Below are 17,581 nucleotides of genomic sequence, written 5' to 3'. Positions count from 1 at the left end.
AGTTCAGAGTTTGAAAAAGTGAGTGATGCAAAGTTTGTAATCACTTGTCATATTTAATACTTGTTCAGTTTTATTCAAAAATAACTTATACAGCATAGGCTGACGTGGGTTACACTTTGAAAGAACACATAGTGTTGGGGATTTATTAAGCTTTAATAAAGCCTAAATTTGATTAAAGGTTTTATTCACTGTGTATTAATTAAGCTATATTCATTAGTATCTGCACAGGACAATAAAAAATCATATTATTGGTTGTGATGATGCACAATAAACACTTTGTTAAGACCTTGTTATGCATGAATTAGTATGAAATAATCACACATCTCATTAGTGTTTAATTGCCAACATTTGATTCCTGTAGTTTCTAGATAGCGTCATGTGACTTTATTGCATTAAAGCTGCGAGGCTGGCTTTGAACAAAGAAACTTTCATGCAACTAGTTGCATGTTGCAGGCAACTTACTTCATGCAACTAGTAGTTGCATGAAGTAAGTTGCTTGTAAATTTTGTTGCATGCAACAAAATGTTGCTTGTAAATTTTGTTGCATGCATTTTGTTGCATGCATGTAAACTAGTTGCATGTTAGTTACATGCAACAAAATTTACAAGCAACTTAACAGTTACACAAAGCTAAGATCAAAGTTTTACACAACACATTCATTGACTCCACTAGTTAGCCAAATTAGCAGCTGGTATTTTTTTGATGCACTATTCCATACGAGGTGTTATTTACATACTTCTATGTCTATATATCTGAATTTCACTTCTGTGTGAAATTAGGAGGCATCACACAAGGAGAAAATGAATCTAGCTATATATTATGTAGATGACGATAACAGCAGGCTAAAGGAACTAGTTAACACAGCTGGTAACAGAAACGTTAGCTCTGAGAAACTCGTGTTCATCGTGACGGCTCAGGAAACTGACTACCAACCAATGAAAAACTACCAACCTTGCATGCATGAAGTCAATCAGAAGGATCTCCTTTTCAACCATCCAATAACCCGTCTTCTGTTTTATTTACTTGTTTACTGATCTGGTGAAACCTTTCGTTTAAAAGTATGTCGCTCAGCGTGATCATGTGATGTGTTATTGTCATATTGATAGGCTGTTTCATGAATCTTGCGATGTGTGCAACTGTTGCGGCTGAGTTTCAAATGGTTTCAGGGCATTTTACATTGCGCAACTTTGTGCAATTTAGTTTCATGTAGATTTCAACCAACTAAAGTTGCAAAAAGCCAGCCTAAGAGTTTAATAAGTGACTAATAATTCTGGATCTGTTCCATATTCCAGAGTTTCAGTCTTCACTAATTGGAGGCTAAAAAGTCCTCAAGTTTTCGGTCAATTTGCATCCAAAATTTTAAAGAAAACATAATTTAATGGCTATTCAGTTTTAGTATTTTAAGTAAGCTACTATCCATTTTAACACCAAATGCAGATACACTGAATTCTTGTATGAAAGAGTTTTCAATGTTATCATGGTAGGCATTGAATTTGTGATACAAATTCTTTTGTTTAGTGATTTAGCCTCTTTTGTTTAGTGTTTAGCCTCTAATTAATGATGACAAAAACTGGAATTAGAATATAGAACACATTTTGAAGTATTTAGTGTCTTATTAAACTCTTATTAGCACTAATGGCACCTGACATTATTAAGAACCCATAGGAATAAAATGCTACCATACACTTATAAAATTAGAGTTTAAGGTGTTCATTTATGCTCAATGATTTGTATTACGAGATCTTAACAAAGTGTTTGTGCATTATTACAATTAATAATTCAACTGTAAGAAATTTTCATATAACAGACCTCCAGTTATGTTCTAACACAGGTCATAACAAATGATGTTTAATGCATCGTGAATAAACCATTTGGAAGTGTCCAATTTGGGCCTTATTTAATAAAGAACAAGACCTTAAAAAAATCCAATATAGGTTCCTTTAAATAAAGATTGACTCCAGAAGGTACAACGATCAGGCATAACATTATGTCCACCTCCTTGTTTCTACACTCATTATCCATTTTATCAGCTCCACTTACTATATAGGTCCACTGCTGGAGTTTTTAAACACTGTGTCCACTCACTGTCCACTCTATTAGACACTCCTACCTTGTCAGTCCACCTTGTAAAGTCAGAGAAGATAGCTCAGTTTGTGTTGGTCATCCTCTAGTCCTTCATCAGTGGTCACAGGACACTGCCCACAGGACACTGTTGGCTGGATATTTTTGGTTTGTGGACTATTCTCAGTCCAGCAGTGACACTGAGGTGTTTAAAAACTCCTGTCTGATCCACTCAGACCAGCGCAACACACACTAACACACCACCACCACATCAGTGTTACTGCAGTGCTGAGAATGATCCACCACCCAAATAGTACCTGCTCTGTGAGAGGGTCCATGGGGGTCCTGACCGCTGAAGAACAGGGTAAAAGGGGGCTAACAAAGTACGCAGAGAAACAGATGGACTACAGTCTGTAACTGTAGAACTACAAAGTGCACCTATATAGTAAGTGGAGCTGATAAAATGGACAATGAGAGTAGAAACAAGGAGGTGGTCATAATGTTATGCCTGATCGGTGTATATTTAAAAGTTGTATTCAATATTTCATATATTTCAGAAACAATAGATCAATTCTATCTATTGATAATAATTTATTGTTTTAATTATCTGCCTGAAAGTTTAATCACCATGGGTCAAATACAGCACCTAGGGCAAACTAGTGCTGTGCTTCAAGATAGTGTGGCGGAGTCCTGCAGGAATAAAGGTGTGTGTGTGTGTGTGTGTGTGTGCGCGCGCGTGTGTGTGTGTGTGTGTGTGTGTGTGTGTGTGTTATAGAGGGACAAACTCATACTTTACCTTCTATTATATGTTTTCTGGACAGGCCTCTCTCAGTTTCAGCTCTGTAAAGACACACACACACATGCAAAATAAGCTTGAAGCAAACTTCAACTTTATCATCTGTACCCAGCTCCCATCTGTCCTGTCTGTTTGTCAGTCTGTTTAGCTGTCTGCATAATCGTCTGTCTGTCTGCATGTGCATGTCATTTGTTTGTCTGCCTATTCGTTTATGGCCCTGTTTACATTTGGTATTAACCCTCTAGAACCTAAGCCTAAAAGTGGCAGACTGGACATGTCTTTATACATTATGGCCAAAAGTATGTGGACACCTGGCTATCATGCCAATATAAGCTTGTAGGATATCCCATTACAAAACCATGGGCATTAATATGGATTTACCCCCCATTGTGGCTATAACAGGCTTCTTGGAAGGCTTTCCACAAGATTTTGGAATGTGTCTATGGGATTTTGGGCCCATTCAGTCAATAGAGCATTTGTGAGGTCAAGAACTGATGTTCGGGTTGGCAGTAAGGTGCTCAGTGGGGTTGAGGTCAGGGCAACACATTCTGATTATAAATGTGGATATACTTGTCTATGAAATACGTTTATGGACCACGTCCAGATTTGAATGCCAAGTGTCAAGCGGGCTAATGTGTTGGCATGTCTTTGTGTTTATCTGCGAGTCTGTTTAACTGTCTGTGGGCCAGATTAAAAAAACTCAGTGGTAACAGTGCTACGCCACGTAAAATATGTGTTCAGGTAAATAAGACCTGTTTATAAAGTCACTGTGGCAGTAATTAGAGCGCCGGTGTCTTTTATCGCTGCAGTGTTTTCACTGGTGTTCTAGGAAAGAGCCAATCAAAATCAACATGTAAAAGAGCTCATACATATTGAAGGCTATGCTGAGTGAAGCTGTGGTTGGCTAAAATGAAACAAATGAAAACAAAGAAACAAATTCGCAAAAATGGTGTTTTTACTACTTAAAACATTATGTATAAAATGAAACTATAACATCTTAAAATTGAACTTTTAATTGTAGGAATTCCATTTTAGCATGTAAGTAACAATTATATTACTAAGATGAATTAAAGTATAACCTGGTCATTTTTATTACAGTTAAAAGTTAAGTTGACATGCTGAAATTCTGATTACTATGGCACGTGGTTTTAGCTTTTACTTTTTCTTAATCTCAGGAATTCAGTCTACACGTGAAAATACAATTTCGGTAACACTTTCTATGAATGTCACATTTGTAAGCATCTATAAACACATTCATAACATGTTATAATGCATTCATAAGACATTATAAACATAGCTATAAATATTTATAACAATGCATTACACGTTATAGCCATGCTTATTATGCATTATGAATTGTTAACATAATACATTATAAGTACTGTTCATAACAAATTATAAGAGCTCATAAGTCGTATTTGTCCACTCTAAGTAAAGTGAAGCGTACGGTACTAAAGCCTCCTCCAGTGTTAAGAGTGAGGCTTCAAGTTGAAGTATTTACTGAAGTATTTACTGAAACACTAAAACATACATAATAAAGCACATTACAGGCTTCAAATGTCAGAGTTTAAACTAGAGCTGCCATCAGTGTTTTACCCAATGTGGGAAAGGTAATGTTCACCACCGTTAGCTTGGTATTTGTCTTTACTTTACACTCTCCAAGCTGGGACTGACTTCTTTGGCACTGACATTATAACATGTTATCAACACTACTTATAATGCATTATATTAACAATTCATAATGTATAATAAACATGCCTATAAAGTGTAATTCAGTGTAATTCTTTTTTATAAATATGTATAACCATGTTTATAATGCCTTATGAATACATTATAACATGTTATAAATGTGTTTATAGATGCTTACAAAGGTGACATTCATAGAAAGTGTTACCAAAATTTCTACTAGTAAATATTTCATTCTTGATATGAGGATTTGTTTTGCACATGTGAAAAATAAAAATAAAAAGTAAAAATTAAGTAGTGAAAACTCAGTTTTTACTTGTAAGAAAATAATTCTCACTAGTAAAACGCCATTTTAACGTGTAAAAGTTCCTTGCAAATTCCTTTGTAAAATCTATCGGAGATAGGATTAAAAAACTGAAATGGATTACAATTAAATCAATCAACATGCAATTAGAATCTCAACATGTCAAATTACTAAACATACTTTCCATGCGCAGGAATTTGACAGCAATGAGCAAATGTGGTACTGCGTGGTGGACACTCATCCCCTGGGCTCCAATGATGGCCATGTGAGCTGGCAGGAAGGCGGAGCTCGAACCCCGAGCACAGGCGACAGCCTGCGATGACAGCAGGGGGAGGATGATAACCGCGAGGGCTGGGGGGACAGCCTCCGAGTCCTGAGCCCCACCTCCTGTGCACTGCCTCCGGTCCTGCAATGAGGCTGCTTTAATAGATCCTGGGGCCAGAGGTGGTGCCCAGTGGGCAGTGCTTAGGACTTGTGTGCCATCCCACCCCACTCTTCCCACTGTTCCTCGCAACTGTCGATCTCCTCCCACCATTTCTTGCAGCTTATGTCCTCCTCCCGCCATCTTTCGAGGCTGTCGTCAGCATGTAGAGTTTGAGCGCCGCCTTCCTGCCACCTCTCACTGGTCCCCAAGGATGGGTCCCTGGCACATAGCGCCATGGTAAATGTACTGGTGTTTTATGAATCTGGCCCTGGGCGTCTGTATGTGTACGTGCTTATCTTTCTGTTTGCCTAGTCATCTCTCTTTCTCTCTGCCTGCATATGTACTTGTTTATCTATCTGTCTGTTCACCTGTCTGTCTGTTTGCCCTTGAGGATTCCTCCCTCAGGCTGCAGATCATTCATTTCTTTCCCATTACCCAAATCCCTGCACTGTGACTGCATACCAACACGCTGATTATTATTCATGAGACAGCATTCTGAGGGAAATGGGAAAAAGAAACCCTCCTCTTTCTTTAACCTTATCATCGCTCCCAGCTGGGCCTTTCCTCACGGAGTGAGCAGGGGACCATCTCAAGCCCTCCACAGGCCACACTAATAAGAGAACGCTGCTGAGTCATCACTGTGATGTGCGGTGGGGGGGCTGGTTCTCAATGAACCCCACGGTAAGAAGCTTGCATTGATGTTTGGATTTAGAAAAATCTCACTTCGGCAGTGAAGCTGAGTGAAGCGTGTCTGATTGATTGTGCAGAGCACACACACAGAAAGGGGGCTGTAAATACAGCCTTGTCAGGTCTCAGTGACCGACACTTTACCCCTTCCCTAATTTCCACCGCAGGGTTGCTGTCTGGACATTGTAGCGATAATTTAGTGAAAAAACATTTTTGCATAATTTTCTCTTCAGCCCATTGCAGTGAACTAAAAATCAAGAGAATTATGATTGGCACGCCTCTCAGCTGTTCACAATAATTCATCAAACTTCTCAAATCAAACCTGCAGTGAGAACGGCAGTGGCAGTAAATCGGTTACAATTATTAGGGTAAGAATTGTTGGAAGGCGAGGAATGTATGCTTAACACACCCCTCTTGATTACTTTGCTCTGCTTTAAGCTTTAGCTCAGCTATAGTTGCTTTTCTTGCATCTCCGGCAGGAAACCTTTCCTCAAAAGTTGGATATTTTCTTGTAAAATATCTCTTAATGTTCGCTTACAAGGCTACAAGGTTGAAGTCAGCCGCTCATTTGCCAGCTCCTTGATCTAATTTTCCCATCCAGAATGCACCTGCTGCACCATTTAAGGTGGAACAGGAAAAATCAAACAAGAAGCTTCCACTTCCTGACTTTTCAGTGTTTGACAGTTTCTCGATGCAGATTAAATGTATCAGGAAACCAGCTGGAGTGATTATAAATGCAGATAAGACCATTTGTCTCAAAATTATCAACGTTTTCTTTGCCTTTTCGTTAGCTAGGCAAGATTCTTGTCTGTGTTGCTATGGTGACCAGCAGTCTATGCACCAACCTTCAGGGTTAAAGGGTGAATTAGCAGTTCTACATTAACTCCAGCATTTAAGCCATTTATTGTTAAAACTGTGTAGATCGATCAGCAGAGGTTTATTTTACTGCAAAGGAGGATTATTTTATTTTTACCTACAAATCTAATTCTGCAGTGGAGCCACAACAGGGCAGTAAAAGAGCCGCATGTTGCCGACCCCTGTGCTAATGATTAGACAGCACTGTCTAAGGTAACCTACAACACATGCATGTATTCGACTGTAAAAAGAAACCAGCATGATAAAGGATTACAGTGGACTAATTTTTGATAGTTAACCCTTCTTACTATTGAATAGCCTACTCAGTGCAGCACTGCTGAAGTGGCCCATTGCAAATACACTCACCTGTTGGCTGAGTAAATTAGCCTATCACAGCAAAATATGCTAATTATTAAATGCAGCATCATCAGACTCTCATAACAGATTGGTAACTATGGTTACCCCTGATGGCAGATTTTCACCATAAAGCATAACTGATGCTTTATTAAAGCTGGCTGACTGATGATGGTGGACTCTCTCACGTTCTATTACCGGGATGGCCAGTGATGTCATAAATCATGCTTCTTTCCAGGAAGGCACTGGCCACCGAAGGCCACCCCTTGCCTATGTCTCTGGTCGCAGCTGGATTGTGGTCCATTTTAATATATAACAGTTTGTTTTGAAGTGTCACAAACTTTATGAGTTTATTTGTGATTACTTACCAACCCAACACAGTTTGTTGATTCGAGGCAAGCAGCTGTGATGCTAAACTGGCATTTATAAGGTTCTATTACTTGTTTCATTTCCATTGCTGTAAACATATCTTGGCGGATTGACTGCATTTGGCCTCTGGGGGAAAAAACTGTTTGATTTTTTTTGTTGAATTGTCATTTAAGAGGAAGATTAGAGGAGAATCTACAACAGAGCTTAGAAAGACAGAGCTCCAAACATTGCCGTGAGTGGCGTTCTGTAATTAGTCAGTGGTGGGGATTGAAAAGTGATTTCTTATTGTTAGCGTAAGAACACGTTGCAGGCTTTGGATAAAGAAGTAGTGATGTGTGGGCTGAGATTTACCTACAGGCCCCCAAACCAAATTAATCTAAGAATAAAGAAGCCAAACTACTCACTAAACCACCCAATTATGTATGACGCAATGTTATATAGACATTATGCACCACACCCTTTGGCTATTTAGCATCTTAGACCCTCTCAGTTTTAAGGTTGGGGATTACAGAGTCAAACCTCCTCATCCTACACTCTCAGAAATAAAGGTACCTGACTGTCACTGGGGCGGTTTCCCTCTTGTCACTGGGTACATCTCAGTCCCTTTAGTCAGGGAACATAACTGAACCATAATCCACTGAAATGATATGTTCTAAGCTGTACTGACTCCACACACCCCGTCTCGTCTCCAGGCTTTTATTTTACTGTTCTGTTTTAAATTATTCAGTTATGAAAAGGTACAAATACAAACTTTTCATCTGGAAAAACATATTTAATGTGCACAGTTGGACCTTAAAACCACTGTTGTACCTTTGAGGAAACATTTATGTTGTTTGTACCTTGATGAATGACAAATGTACCTGAACAGAACCTTAATTTCTAACAGTGTATGAGTAACCATCTGTCTAATTATCTATTTATCTAGTAGTGGTGAATGAAGCTGGAGTTATATTTGGAAATGCTAACTGAGGGTTTTCATCAGTTGAAATGGGAACATTGTCAAAACCTCTGTAGTTCACACAAAGCTGTGATTTCCTAAAACTCACATCTGTGATGTCATAAATCTAATGTATGTAATATCATAAGGCTTGCTTTACATGGTAAACCTTTCATGCAAATAGTTGCATGTTGTGAGTTTCTGCGATGTGTTACTTACATTTGCATGTTTAACCCCTTAAATGGCCAGGATACAATGGCGGGCCCATCATTTTATTAAGAATAGCTCAGCCAGTTTTCATTTGAGTCCCTGTAGTTACTGAATAACAAGCCTTGGTTTGTAATAAATCTGGGATTTTAAGGTGTAAAAATGTAACGTTCTTTTTTCTATATCTATATCTGCGTCTTTTTATCCATACATCCATCTATGGTTACTATATATTTAAGTTTTTAAAGTGTACTGTGTATGTTAAGACTTTGAAAAATAAAAATAATGTTAACATAGTGATTTTACTTGATTTCTCACTTATCCTGTCCTAGAAGCACTACAAGTTCACAAGGACCACATCTGTCTCCATAATAATTGTAACAACTGTATAATAAGTGTAATAATTATTTATCATTTAGATCCCAAAAGACTCTGTGTAAAATTAAGGGGTGTCAAGCGAGGAGAAAATTAATCTACCTACATAAATCATGATAACCGCAGACTGATAAAGACGAATAAATGCTGCCACAAGCTGCCATTTGAACAGTTGTTAGCATTAGCTGGTTGGTTACTGCAGCTGTTTACATGAATGTTAGCTTTAAGAAACTCATTTCTTTGCTGTCATGACTCAGGAAACTGGAACAATAAAAAACTACCAACCTTGCATAAAGTCGATCACTGGAGTCTCATTTCCAGCCGCCCAGTGAACTTCTGTCTTATTTTCTTGTCCATTTAATATCCAGTGACATCAATTGTTTGAAATAATATTGTTTGCATGATCATATATTATCTGTGTTTTGATTGGCTCTTTCATAAAGTTTTGCAACTGCGTTTCGAGTGAATCGCAGGGCGCTTTACTTGAGTGAATAGTACTCAGGTGTAACTCAAGAGAATTTCAGTTCAATGAAAATGTGCAAATTTCACTGTGTAAAGCCAGCCGAACAATCACATCTGTGATGCCATAATACACATATCTAATACCAAAAACTTAATATGTGATGTCACAAACTTCATGCGATGCCATAAACTTCATGTGATGCCATAAACTTCATGTGATGGCATTAACTTCACATGCGATGCCGTAAAACTTGATATCTGATGTCATCGACTTCACGTGTGATGCCATTTACTTCACGTGATGCCATAAAATCACACGTGATGCCATTAACTTCACAGATGATGCCATAAACCTCACATGTGATGCCATAAACTTGACATCTGATGCCACTAACTTCACATGTGATGCCATTTACTTCATGTGATGCCATGAACCTCACATGTGATGCCATTAACTTCACAGGTGATGCCATAACCTTCATGTGATACCATTAAGTTTGCATGTGATGTCATAAACCTCATGTGATGCCATAAATTTCACAGGTGGTGTCTTAATTCTCACACCTGTTTTATTATGAATTAACTCAAGTTCACTTGACGGTTTTGGAACTCTAGAGGCTGCGAATTGGTGACGAACTGCAGAGTTAAGCATGTTATGACGGCACTGTAGCACCTACTAGATGGTTATTACGCTTATTCAGTCTATTGAGAGACAGAACTTACTGTTGTTTCACAATTCAATGACGTGGGTGACTGAAAACCTTCGCAGACAAGGCCAAGTCTGAATAATCACTATGTTTGAATTGCTGAATACTGTTCAAATTATGCTGCATAATAATGCTGCATGTGATTTGCAAACTGATCAGTGAACTGCATAACTGGCTGGCTATTATTTTCTGGACTATGTTTCAGGGGTGTCAGAGAGCCGGCAGGAACTACTGCAAATTTCAGGTTCTTTTTTATTAAAACAAAAACAGCCATACTAGGCCTTAAAAACTTTAACTGGCCTCTCAGTAAAATCTACTGGCTTCAACTGATTAAGACAGTATAATTAAAGAACTGTTTACTGGTCTGTGCCATTAGAAGACACTTATGAGTTCAACCTCTATTTCAAAATAACACAGCAAGGCCAGACCAGCACATATCCATGGCAGACTGTCCCACTGCAGTGTTAAACAGAATTGATTTTGCTATAAGTGAGTGTAGAGAGCGCTTCACTTACTTTCCTCCCCAGTAGAGCTTGGTCGTGATCACTAAACTGGATCGCCTGGAAAACAGAGAAAGAAGGAAAAATAGATATCGTGAATGTCAGAGAGGAGCTATAATATCACTGTTGTCAGAAGAAAACCTCGTATCTCCAAAATGGTAACTTTACAGGAGAAGGAAAAAACCTACTTTACTTTTAATGGAAGTCAATGGAACCAGACTTTTTTCAAGTCATTTTGGATCGTTAGTTTTAGTCCATTCATCATGAAATATACATACAATGTAAAGCGTAACAGGTATGTTTAAATTATGCCAAAAACTGAAAAATGTAAAAAATGGAGATAAAAGGCGATATGTAAAATGCCAAATGTAAACAGTGCAAAACTGTCTAAAACTATTTAGAAGTACTTAAATACGCATAAATATTCTGGAAATATATGAACTGTGATTTGTTCTGATACTGTCTTATGCAAAAGTTTACTACTGATATTTCAGTGAAAAGAAGTTCACACATTTCTGAACATTTTAATGCAAAATTGCTGTTGATTTGCTTAACATATTGGACAAAATATAAAATAACACAAATTATTTTTTATGTTACTTTATTGACACATTATAATTTTGAATATAGTCATTATTTTTAAATACGGTGTACCTCATTGCCATTATACACTGATCAGGCATAACATTATGACCACAAACTGTGCAGCAGCAGATGAGCTATCGTCTCTGACTTTACATCTACAAGGTGGACTGACAAGGTAGGAGTGTCTAATAGAGTGGACAGTGAGTGGACACAGTGTTTAAAAACTCCAGCAGCACTACTGTGTCTGATCCACTCAGACCAGCACAACACACACTAACACACCACCACCACGTCAGTGTTACTGCAGTGCTGAGAATGATCCACCACCCAAATAGTACCTGCTCTGTGAGGATCCATTGGGGTCCTGACCACTGAAGAACAGGGTAAAAGAGGGCTAACAAAGTATGCAGAGAAACAGATGGACTACAGTCTGTAACTGTAGAACATGGAGCTGATAAAATGGACAATAAGCGTAGAAACAAGCAGGTAAGGTCATAATGTTATGCCTGATCGGTTTACAGCCCAAGCCTACTCGCAACCCTGTACCTATTTGACCCCTTCTGTCATCTGAGCCCAGCCCCTTCATCATCATTTGCGCCTGTGCCTTGTTATATTAGTGTGTAATTCTTTCCTCTTTTGTCAGCAATTCTAAGACATTCCCTTCTATTGTTTTATGGTTTTAACCTTGCCTGCTTGTTTTTTAATTATGGATTGTCCCTCGTTAACCCTGCTACCTCTGCCCTGACCCCCTCATGGACTACGGACTGAGATTTCTGGAAAGGCCTAAATAAAATAAACTTCACCTACACACTGCCTCAAGATCCTGTTTGCTACAGGTGTGTTTTTGATTGCAAATCGTCATTTTACAAAATGATCCCCATCAATCAGTAAGTTGAATTTTATTGTGGCAGATTGAGGTTAAATGCAGTTAAATGATGGTTAAATCTCTCGACTTCATTAAAAGTCAGTTGTGTTGCTGTGACATTGCTGGAGGAGCAGACGCGGAGCTGCAGTGTGTACTAATGTGTGCTAAACCGTCCCGTGTAGATGTTTTGGCAGTAAACAGGCGAAAATGAGAACTGCTGCTGATTCACTTTCAGTCCACGCAACAGTGATTAGAGCATATTCAAATCAGCAGAGCGCTCACACATTCATGGTCAACACACACACAGACTGAAGACGCCGCCATTAACTCTCATTTTCTCATATATGGTGGTGTTGCTAAGCCTGACTATGTAGGGTCATTATTATTCTTATTAACATGTATATTATTTATCGATCTGTTCGCCTATAGATACACAGTTATGAACAGAAACAAGAAAACACAGCAAACCACTAAGACCAGGACTGTGCCCAGTGGTGGTTAACTGGGTTACCATAGTAACAGCCCCTAGTAACAGTGAAAAACTCACTACCAATTAAAAAAAAAACACTTGTATTCTCACATGTGAACATCACTGAGCATTAGTTGATGTGGGGCTGTATTACGCAACCTTCTTAAGTCTGAAATCTTATTGTTTAGTCACCATGACAACTTTAGTTAGGACTGAGTTTAGGACAGAAGCTATTACAGAACAACGGTTCTCAAGTTCATAATCTTGTCCATTAACTCCAGATAAGAAAACAGTATAACAGAAACATCCTAACTGATGAAATCCTGATGAAAACTCGTTAGATCAAATATTACAGTGATCGTGGTGAATAATGAGGAGACGTGTTTGGGAAATGGAGACTGAAACTGAAGAGCAGCAATGATCTGATAAACAACACAAAGCGCTGTTACAACGTTCTTAACTCTCAGTTTATCACGCCTTAGTTTTGTTTGACCTTTTTTACATCCGTAACGGTAGCTAACTGCCTGGCTACTAGTTAAGATTTCTTAACTTGAGATAAGATGCTGAAAGGTAAGATTCCTAAATCAAGATATGATGAATTTGGTAGAAATCTTATCTTGACCTGTCAGATCTTAAGTTAAGACAAAAAGATAGTAAGTTCCTGTAATGCAGACTGTTATTTCCTACACTAATACCACATATGTTGTCCTTGCATAGATGACATTGCTCTTTAAATGCTGCTGTTTAGCTGCACTGGTTGAATGTGCTGGCTTGGGAACCACTGTGTGCCATTGTGGCAGGCAGGTATCATCCCTGTGGCAAAAAGCCACCTATGATATTTTAGGACATTCACAGGTATTTGGGTCTCAAGGGGGAAAAAGGTTATTTATATACACTATATGGCCAAAAGTATGTGGACACCAGCTAATTATTGAGTTCAGGTGTTTCAGCCACACTCATTCCTAACAGGTGGATAAAATTAAGCACATAGTCTTGCAATCTCAAACATCTGTAGTAGAATGGGTCGTACTGAAGAGCTCAGTTTATAACTGTAAGTGCTATTATTGTGAACTGGAAGTGTCTAGGAGCAACAACAGCTCAACCACAATAGCAGTAGACCACGTAAGCTCACAGAGTGGGGCTGCTGAGTGCTGAAGTGCACGTGTTTATCTTTAGTTGCATCGCTCACTACAGAGCACAGAAAGGTGCATTGGGAGCTTCGTGAAATGGGTTTCCATGGCCAAGCAGCTGCACACAAGCCTAAGATCATAATGCATTTTGCAAGTGACAGGGGTGAGTGGTGTAAAGCAGACCACCACTGGACTTGTGCTTCACTATCTGGCACTCTAATGGACAAATCTGGGTTTGCCAGAAGTCAGAATGCATAGTTTAATAATGGAGGAATAATAATCTGGGGGTTTGGGCCCCTTAGTTCCAGTGAAGGGTGATGTTAATGTTACAACATACAAAGACATTTTAGGCAATTATATCCTTCCAGCTTTGTGACAACAGTTTGGGGACGGCCTGTTCCAGTTCCAGCATGACTGAGCCCCTGTGCACAAAGCAAGCTCCATACAGACATGGCTTAATGAGTTTAGTGTGGAGGAACTCCAGTGGCCTGTGCAAACCCCTGACCTCAACCGCACAAATTCCAACAGACACACTCTGTAATGTTGTGGAAAGCCTTCTGAGAAGAAGGGAGGCTGTTATAGCCACAGAGGGCAGGGGGCAGGGGGCAGGGGGCAGGGCAACTCCATATCAATCTTCATGATTCTGGAATGAGATGTTTAGGAGCTCTTATGAGGGAGATACAGAGGTGTCCACATACTTTTGACCATGGAGTGTAGGACCTTTCAGACACAATGGACAATTAAAAGTACAACATGATTGGAACGTGATTAAAAATAGATTTAAAACAGAAAAAAAACAAAAAATCAAATGAACAAATAGGTCGGGCAAAGCATCAACAGACAAAGCGGCCTCAGACAGTAACGTTCATGTCATCTTAAATCTGCTTTTCCCTGCTACACTAATTATAGTTTTGTGGCCAAATGAAATCACATATTTACTGATCTTTTATTTTGTTCTTTTACGAGAAGGAAATGTGTGTAAATGTTTGCTTTGAAACAAAATATAGAGATAACCCCAGGCTATATAATCCCATGCTACAAAACAATCCCATCCCAGTAATTTACACAGGGATTTCTAGTCCTATGTGAACTGATCATAAACATTACAGACATCCTGTGGTAAAATCACACCTCCTTGTGTTACACTGATCCTAGTACTAAAGACACACACTGTGAAAGGGTGAAGAGCAGGTGGGACGCTTTTACAGGTACACTTCCACTATGGCTATCACTGACTTATGCAGTAGGTGTGAAGAAACACACCAATGTGCACACGCAGCAACACACACACACACACACACACACACACACACAGGCAGTCTTTCTGCACTGTAACAGATGGCGGCAGCAGAGTAATGGACTGAGGGTGAGTCAGTGAAGGCAGCTCAGCAGCACAGACTCTTCTGGGATGCCAAACAACAGCCAGCTGTAGATTCATCAACACACACACACACACACACACAACTTCACACAGAGAGAGAGAGAGAGAGAGAGAGAGAGAGAGAGACAGAGAGACAGAGAGAAAGAGAGAGACAGAGAGAGACAGAGAGAGAGAGAGAGAGACAGAGAGAAAGACATAGAGAGAGAGACAGAGAGAGACAGAGAGAGAGAGAAAGAGAGAGACAGAGAGCGACAGAGAGAGAGAGAGAAAGAGAGAGAGAGAGAGAGACAGAGAGAGAGAGAGAGAGAGAGAGACAGAGAGAGAGAGAGAAAGAGAGAGACAGAAGAGAGAGAGAGAGAAAGAGAGAGACAGAGAGAGAGACAATGAGAGAGCTCTAATATGTTTAATCCTCTGTGTACAGATTAAGAGGGTGAAATGTTCTCAGCCTCCACAGAAAAAACCCACAACAGACACAAAATAACACAAACATCTACAAACTGAACCTCTTTGATAACCAGCTTTACTGAACCTGGTGATGAGACGGTGAAACAGCACCGAAATGAACCAACATAAACAGGACCAACTCGCTCAAACCTCAGAGAAACACTGACCGATCCACAGAACGGCGCTGACTAGAGGGACGTAGCAGGAGACGCCAGCCAGCTTTCAGCTGCTTTTTTGTATTTTGAATCATTTGTAGCCACATAGACACACACAAGAAGTCACAAACACAGGGCCTGTACCTCCAGCACTTCTTCTTGATGATGTTTCCCAGGATGATTTCCGCTCTGAGAGAAACAGAAACAACATTGACAGGATTCATAAATTTACAGCAGTACAAAGAAGAGCCAAATTCACTGTAGCTTAGAGTGAACAGTTTTCCAGCATCCCATATACTGTAAATCATGAGAAGTCAGCTCAACTTAAAATAATATAGTAACAGATTACATGGCTTTACTTGAGTTGACTCAGCTTGAGGACACCAGAGTTCACCCAACTCAACTCCTTAGATGAGTCAAAAGTTCTCCCAGCTACTGTTTCTAGCTCTGCATCTCAGTTAGATAAACACAACTGATTTTGTGTTTTTTTTATTAATTTCCCCACTAGCTGGCGCTCCTTCCATCTCACAGTCCTATCTGGCATATTTTCCTCTTGGGCTTACGGATATGAATAGCTGTAGTACTGGTGGGATTCGAACTCACTGTGATGTTGATGTTGTTGTGATGTTGAATTATTAGACAGCTGAGACGATGCAGTGCTTTAAAGTTAAAACAACAAATATTTCCTCCAGTGTATTAAACATTTTTCATTTAGTGTTTATCTTCTAATTTGATCTGCTTCATTTTCTTCTGATTCTAAATAAAAACTAATGATTTCTTGTATAACTATGTTTTATCACCTGTCTGTAAAGCACTTTGAGCTGCCACCGGCATGAAAAGTGCTATATAGATAATAATAATAATAATAATAATAATAATAATAATAATATTATTATTATCCTCTTATTTACCTAACTGAGATGCACAAATAAAAAATTAAGAGGACTTTTTGACTTTTAGTTGTGTGAACTTTTTCTTGAGTCAACTCAAGAAAAGCCAAGTAATCGGTTACTATATCATTTTGAGTTGAGCTGACCTCTCATTTTTAACAGTGAAAACAAGTCAACGAGCCGAGAACATACTTGGTGTCTGAAGTTTGCTTCCTTACTTTTGTACTGGAGGCTAATGTAGCTAACAAGAAGCCTGAATTTGGTCAGTTAGCTTTGTACAAACTGCATGTCTAAACCAGCATGTTTGATTTGCACTAGGCCTCAAATCTAATCGAGTTAATCAAATCTAATCAGTAATCTCTAACAGACTTGCTTATGTCGTTTCTGACACGGCTGTGTCCCAATTCAGAGGCTGCGTCCTTCAGAGGCTGCATTTGAAGGCCGATTGCGTCAAAGCGGTGCGACTAGGCCCATTTCGAAGCCTTCTTCATAAGCAGCCAAGAAATGTGTCCTTCTTTTCCATGGCAGCGAAGGATCCAATGGGTGGATCCTTTGCCAGCCAACGTATCCTGAGGTTCACTGCGTGCCGGCGAGGATTCGAGAACATGGAAGCGTCAGCAGAGGAGCGAACGGTGGCTGAGGAGACACTTTTAAATGTAAGTATTGGGTTTAAACTGAGTCGAATAGTGAACGATACAGAAGTTGAAAAGCCAATGAGGTCTGAAGCAAATCTTACGCTAACGTACAGGAGCCGACGGTGAAGCATCTCCATCTCTAATAAATAAAAAAATAAAAACTAAAATCAAGTTTTAAAAACTTGATTAAATTAAGTTTTTGGCTTTGTCTTTAAAGAACTTTAAAAGAACTTGACAGGCGCGGCGTTTCATGACGCAGCCATGAGGGCGGGAACAGCGGCGCTGTGAATGAGGAAATCCGCT

At 39.3% G+C, this 17,581-nt stretch overlaps 1 protein-coding gene across 3 annotated transcripts in view; it reads right to left on the bottom strand.

Moving 5' to 3' along the window:
• Nucleotides 1-17,581, bottom strand: part of kcnab1a (potassium voltage-gated channel, shaker-related subfamily, beta member 1 a) — a 259,065-nt gene that overhangs the window by 25,961 nt on the left and 215,523 nt on the right. For all 3 annotated transcript variants that reach the window (XM_036585428.1, XM_036585425.1, XM_036585426.1), the window contains 3 exons: nucleotides 15,898-15,942; nucleotides 10,740-10,784; nucleotides 2,858-2,901 (listed from right to left, as the gene is read on the bottom strand). In XM_036585428.1, coding sequence (XP_036441321.1) covers nucleotides 2,858-2,901; nucleotides 10,740-10,784; nucleotides 15,898-15,942 — 134 coding nt within the window. The remainder of the gene's footprint in view (nucleotides 1-2,857; nucleotides 2,902-10,739; nucleotides 10,785-15,897; nucleotides 15,943-17,581) is intronic.

Source organism: Colossoma macropomum, unplaced genomic scaffold, assembly GCF_904425465.1.
Source record: "Colossoma macropomum unplaced genomic scaffold, Colossoma_macropomum, whole genome shotgun sequence".
In the NCBI taxonomy this organism is placed as follows: domain Eukaryota; kingdom Metazoa; phylum Chordata; class Actinopteri; order Characiformes; family Serrasalmidae; genus Colossoma; species Colossoma macropomum.
The sequence above is the reverse complement of the archived record's forward strand: the minus strand, read 5'-3'. Positions and strand labels throughout refer to the sequence as shown.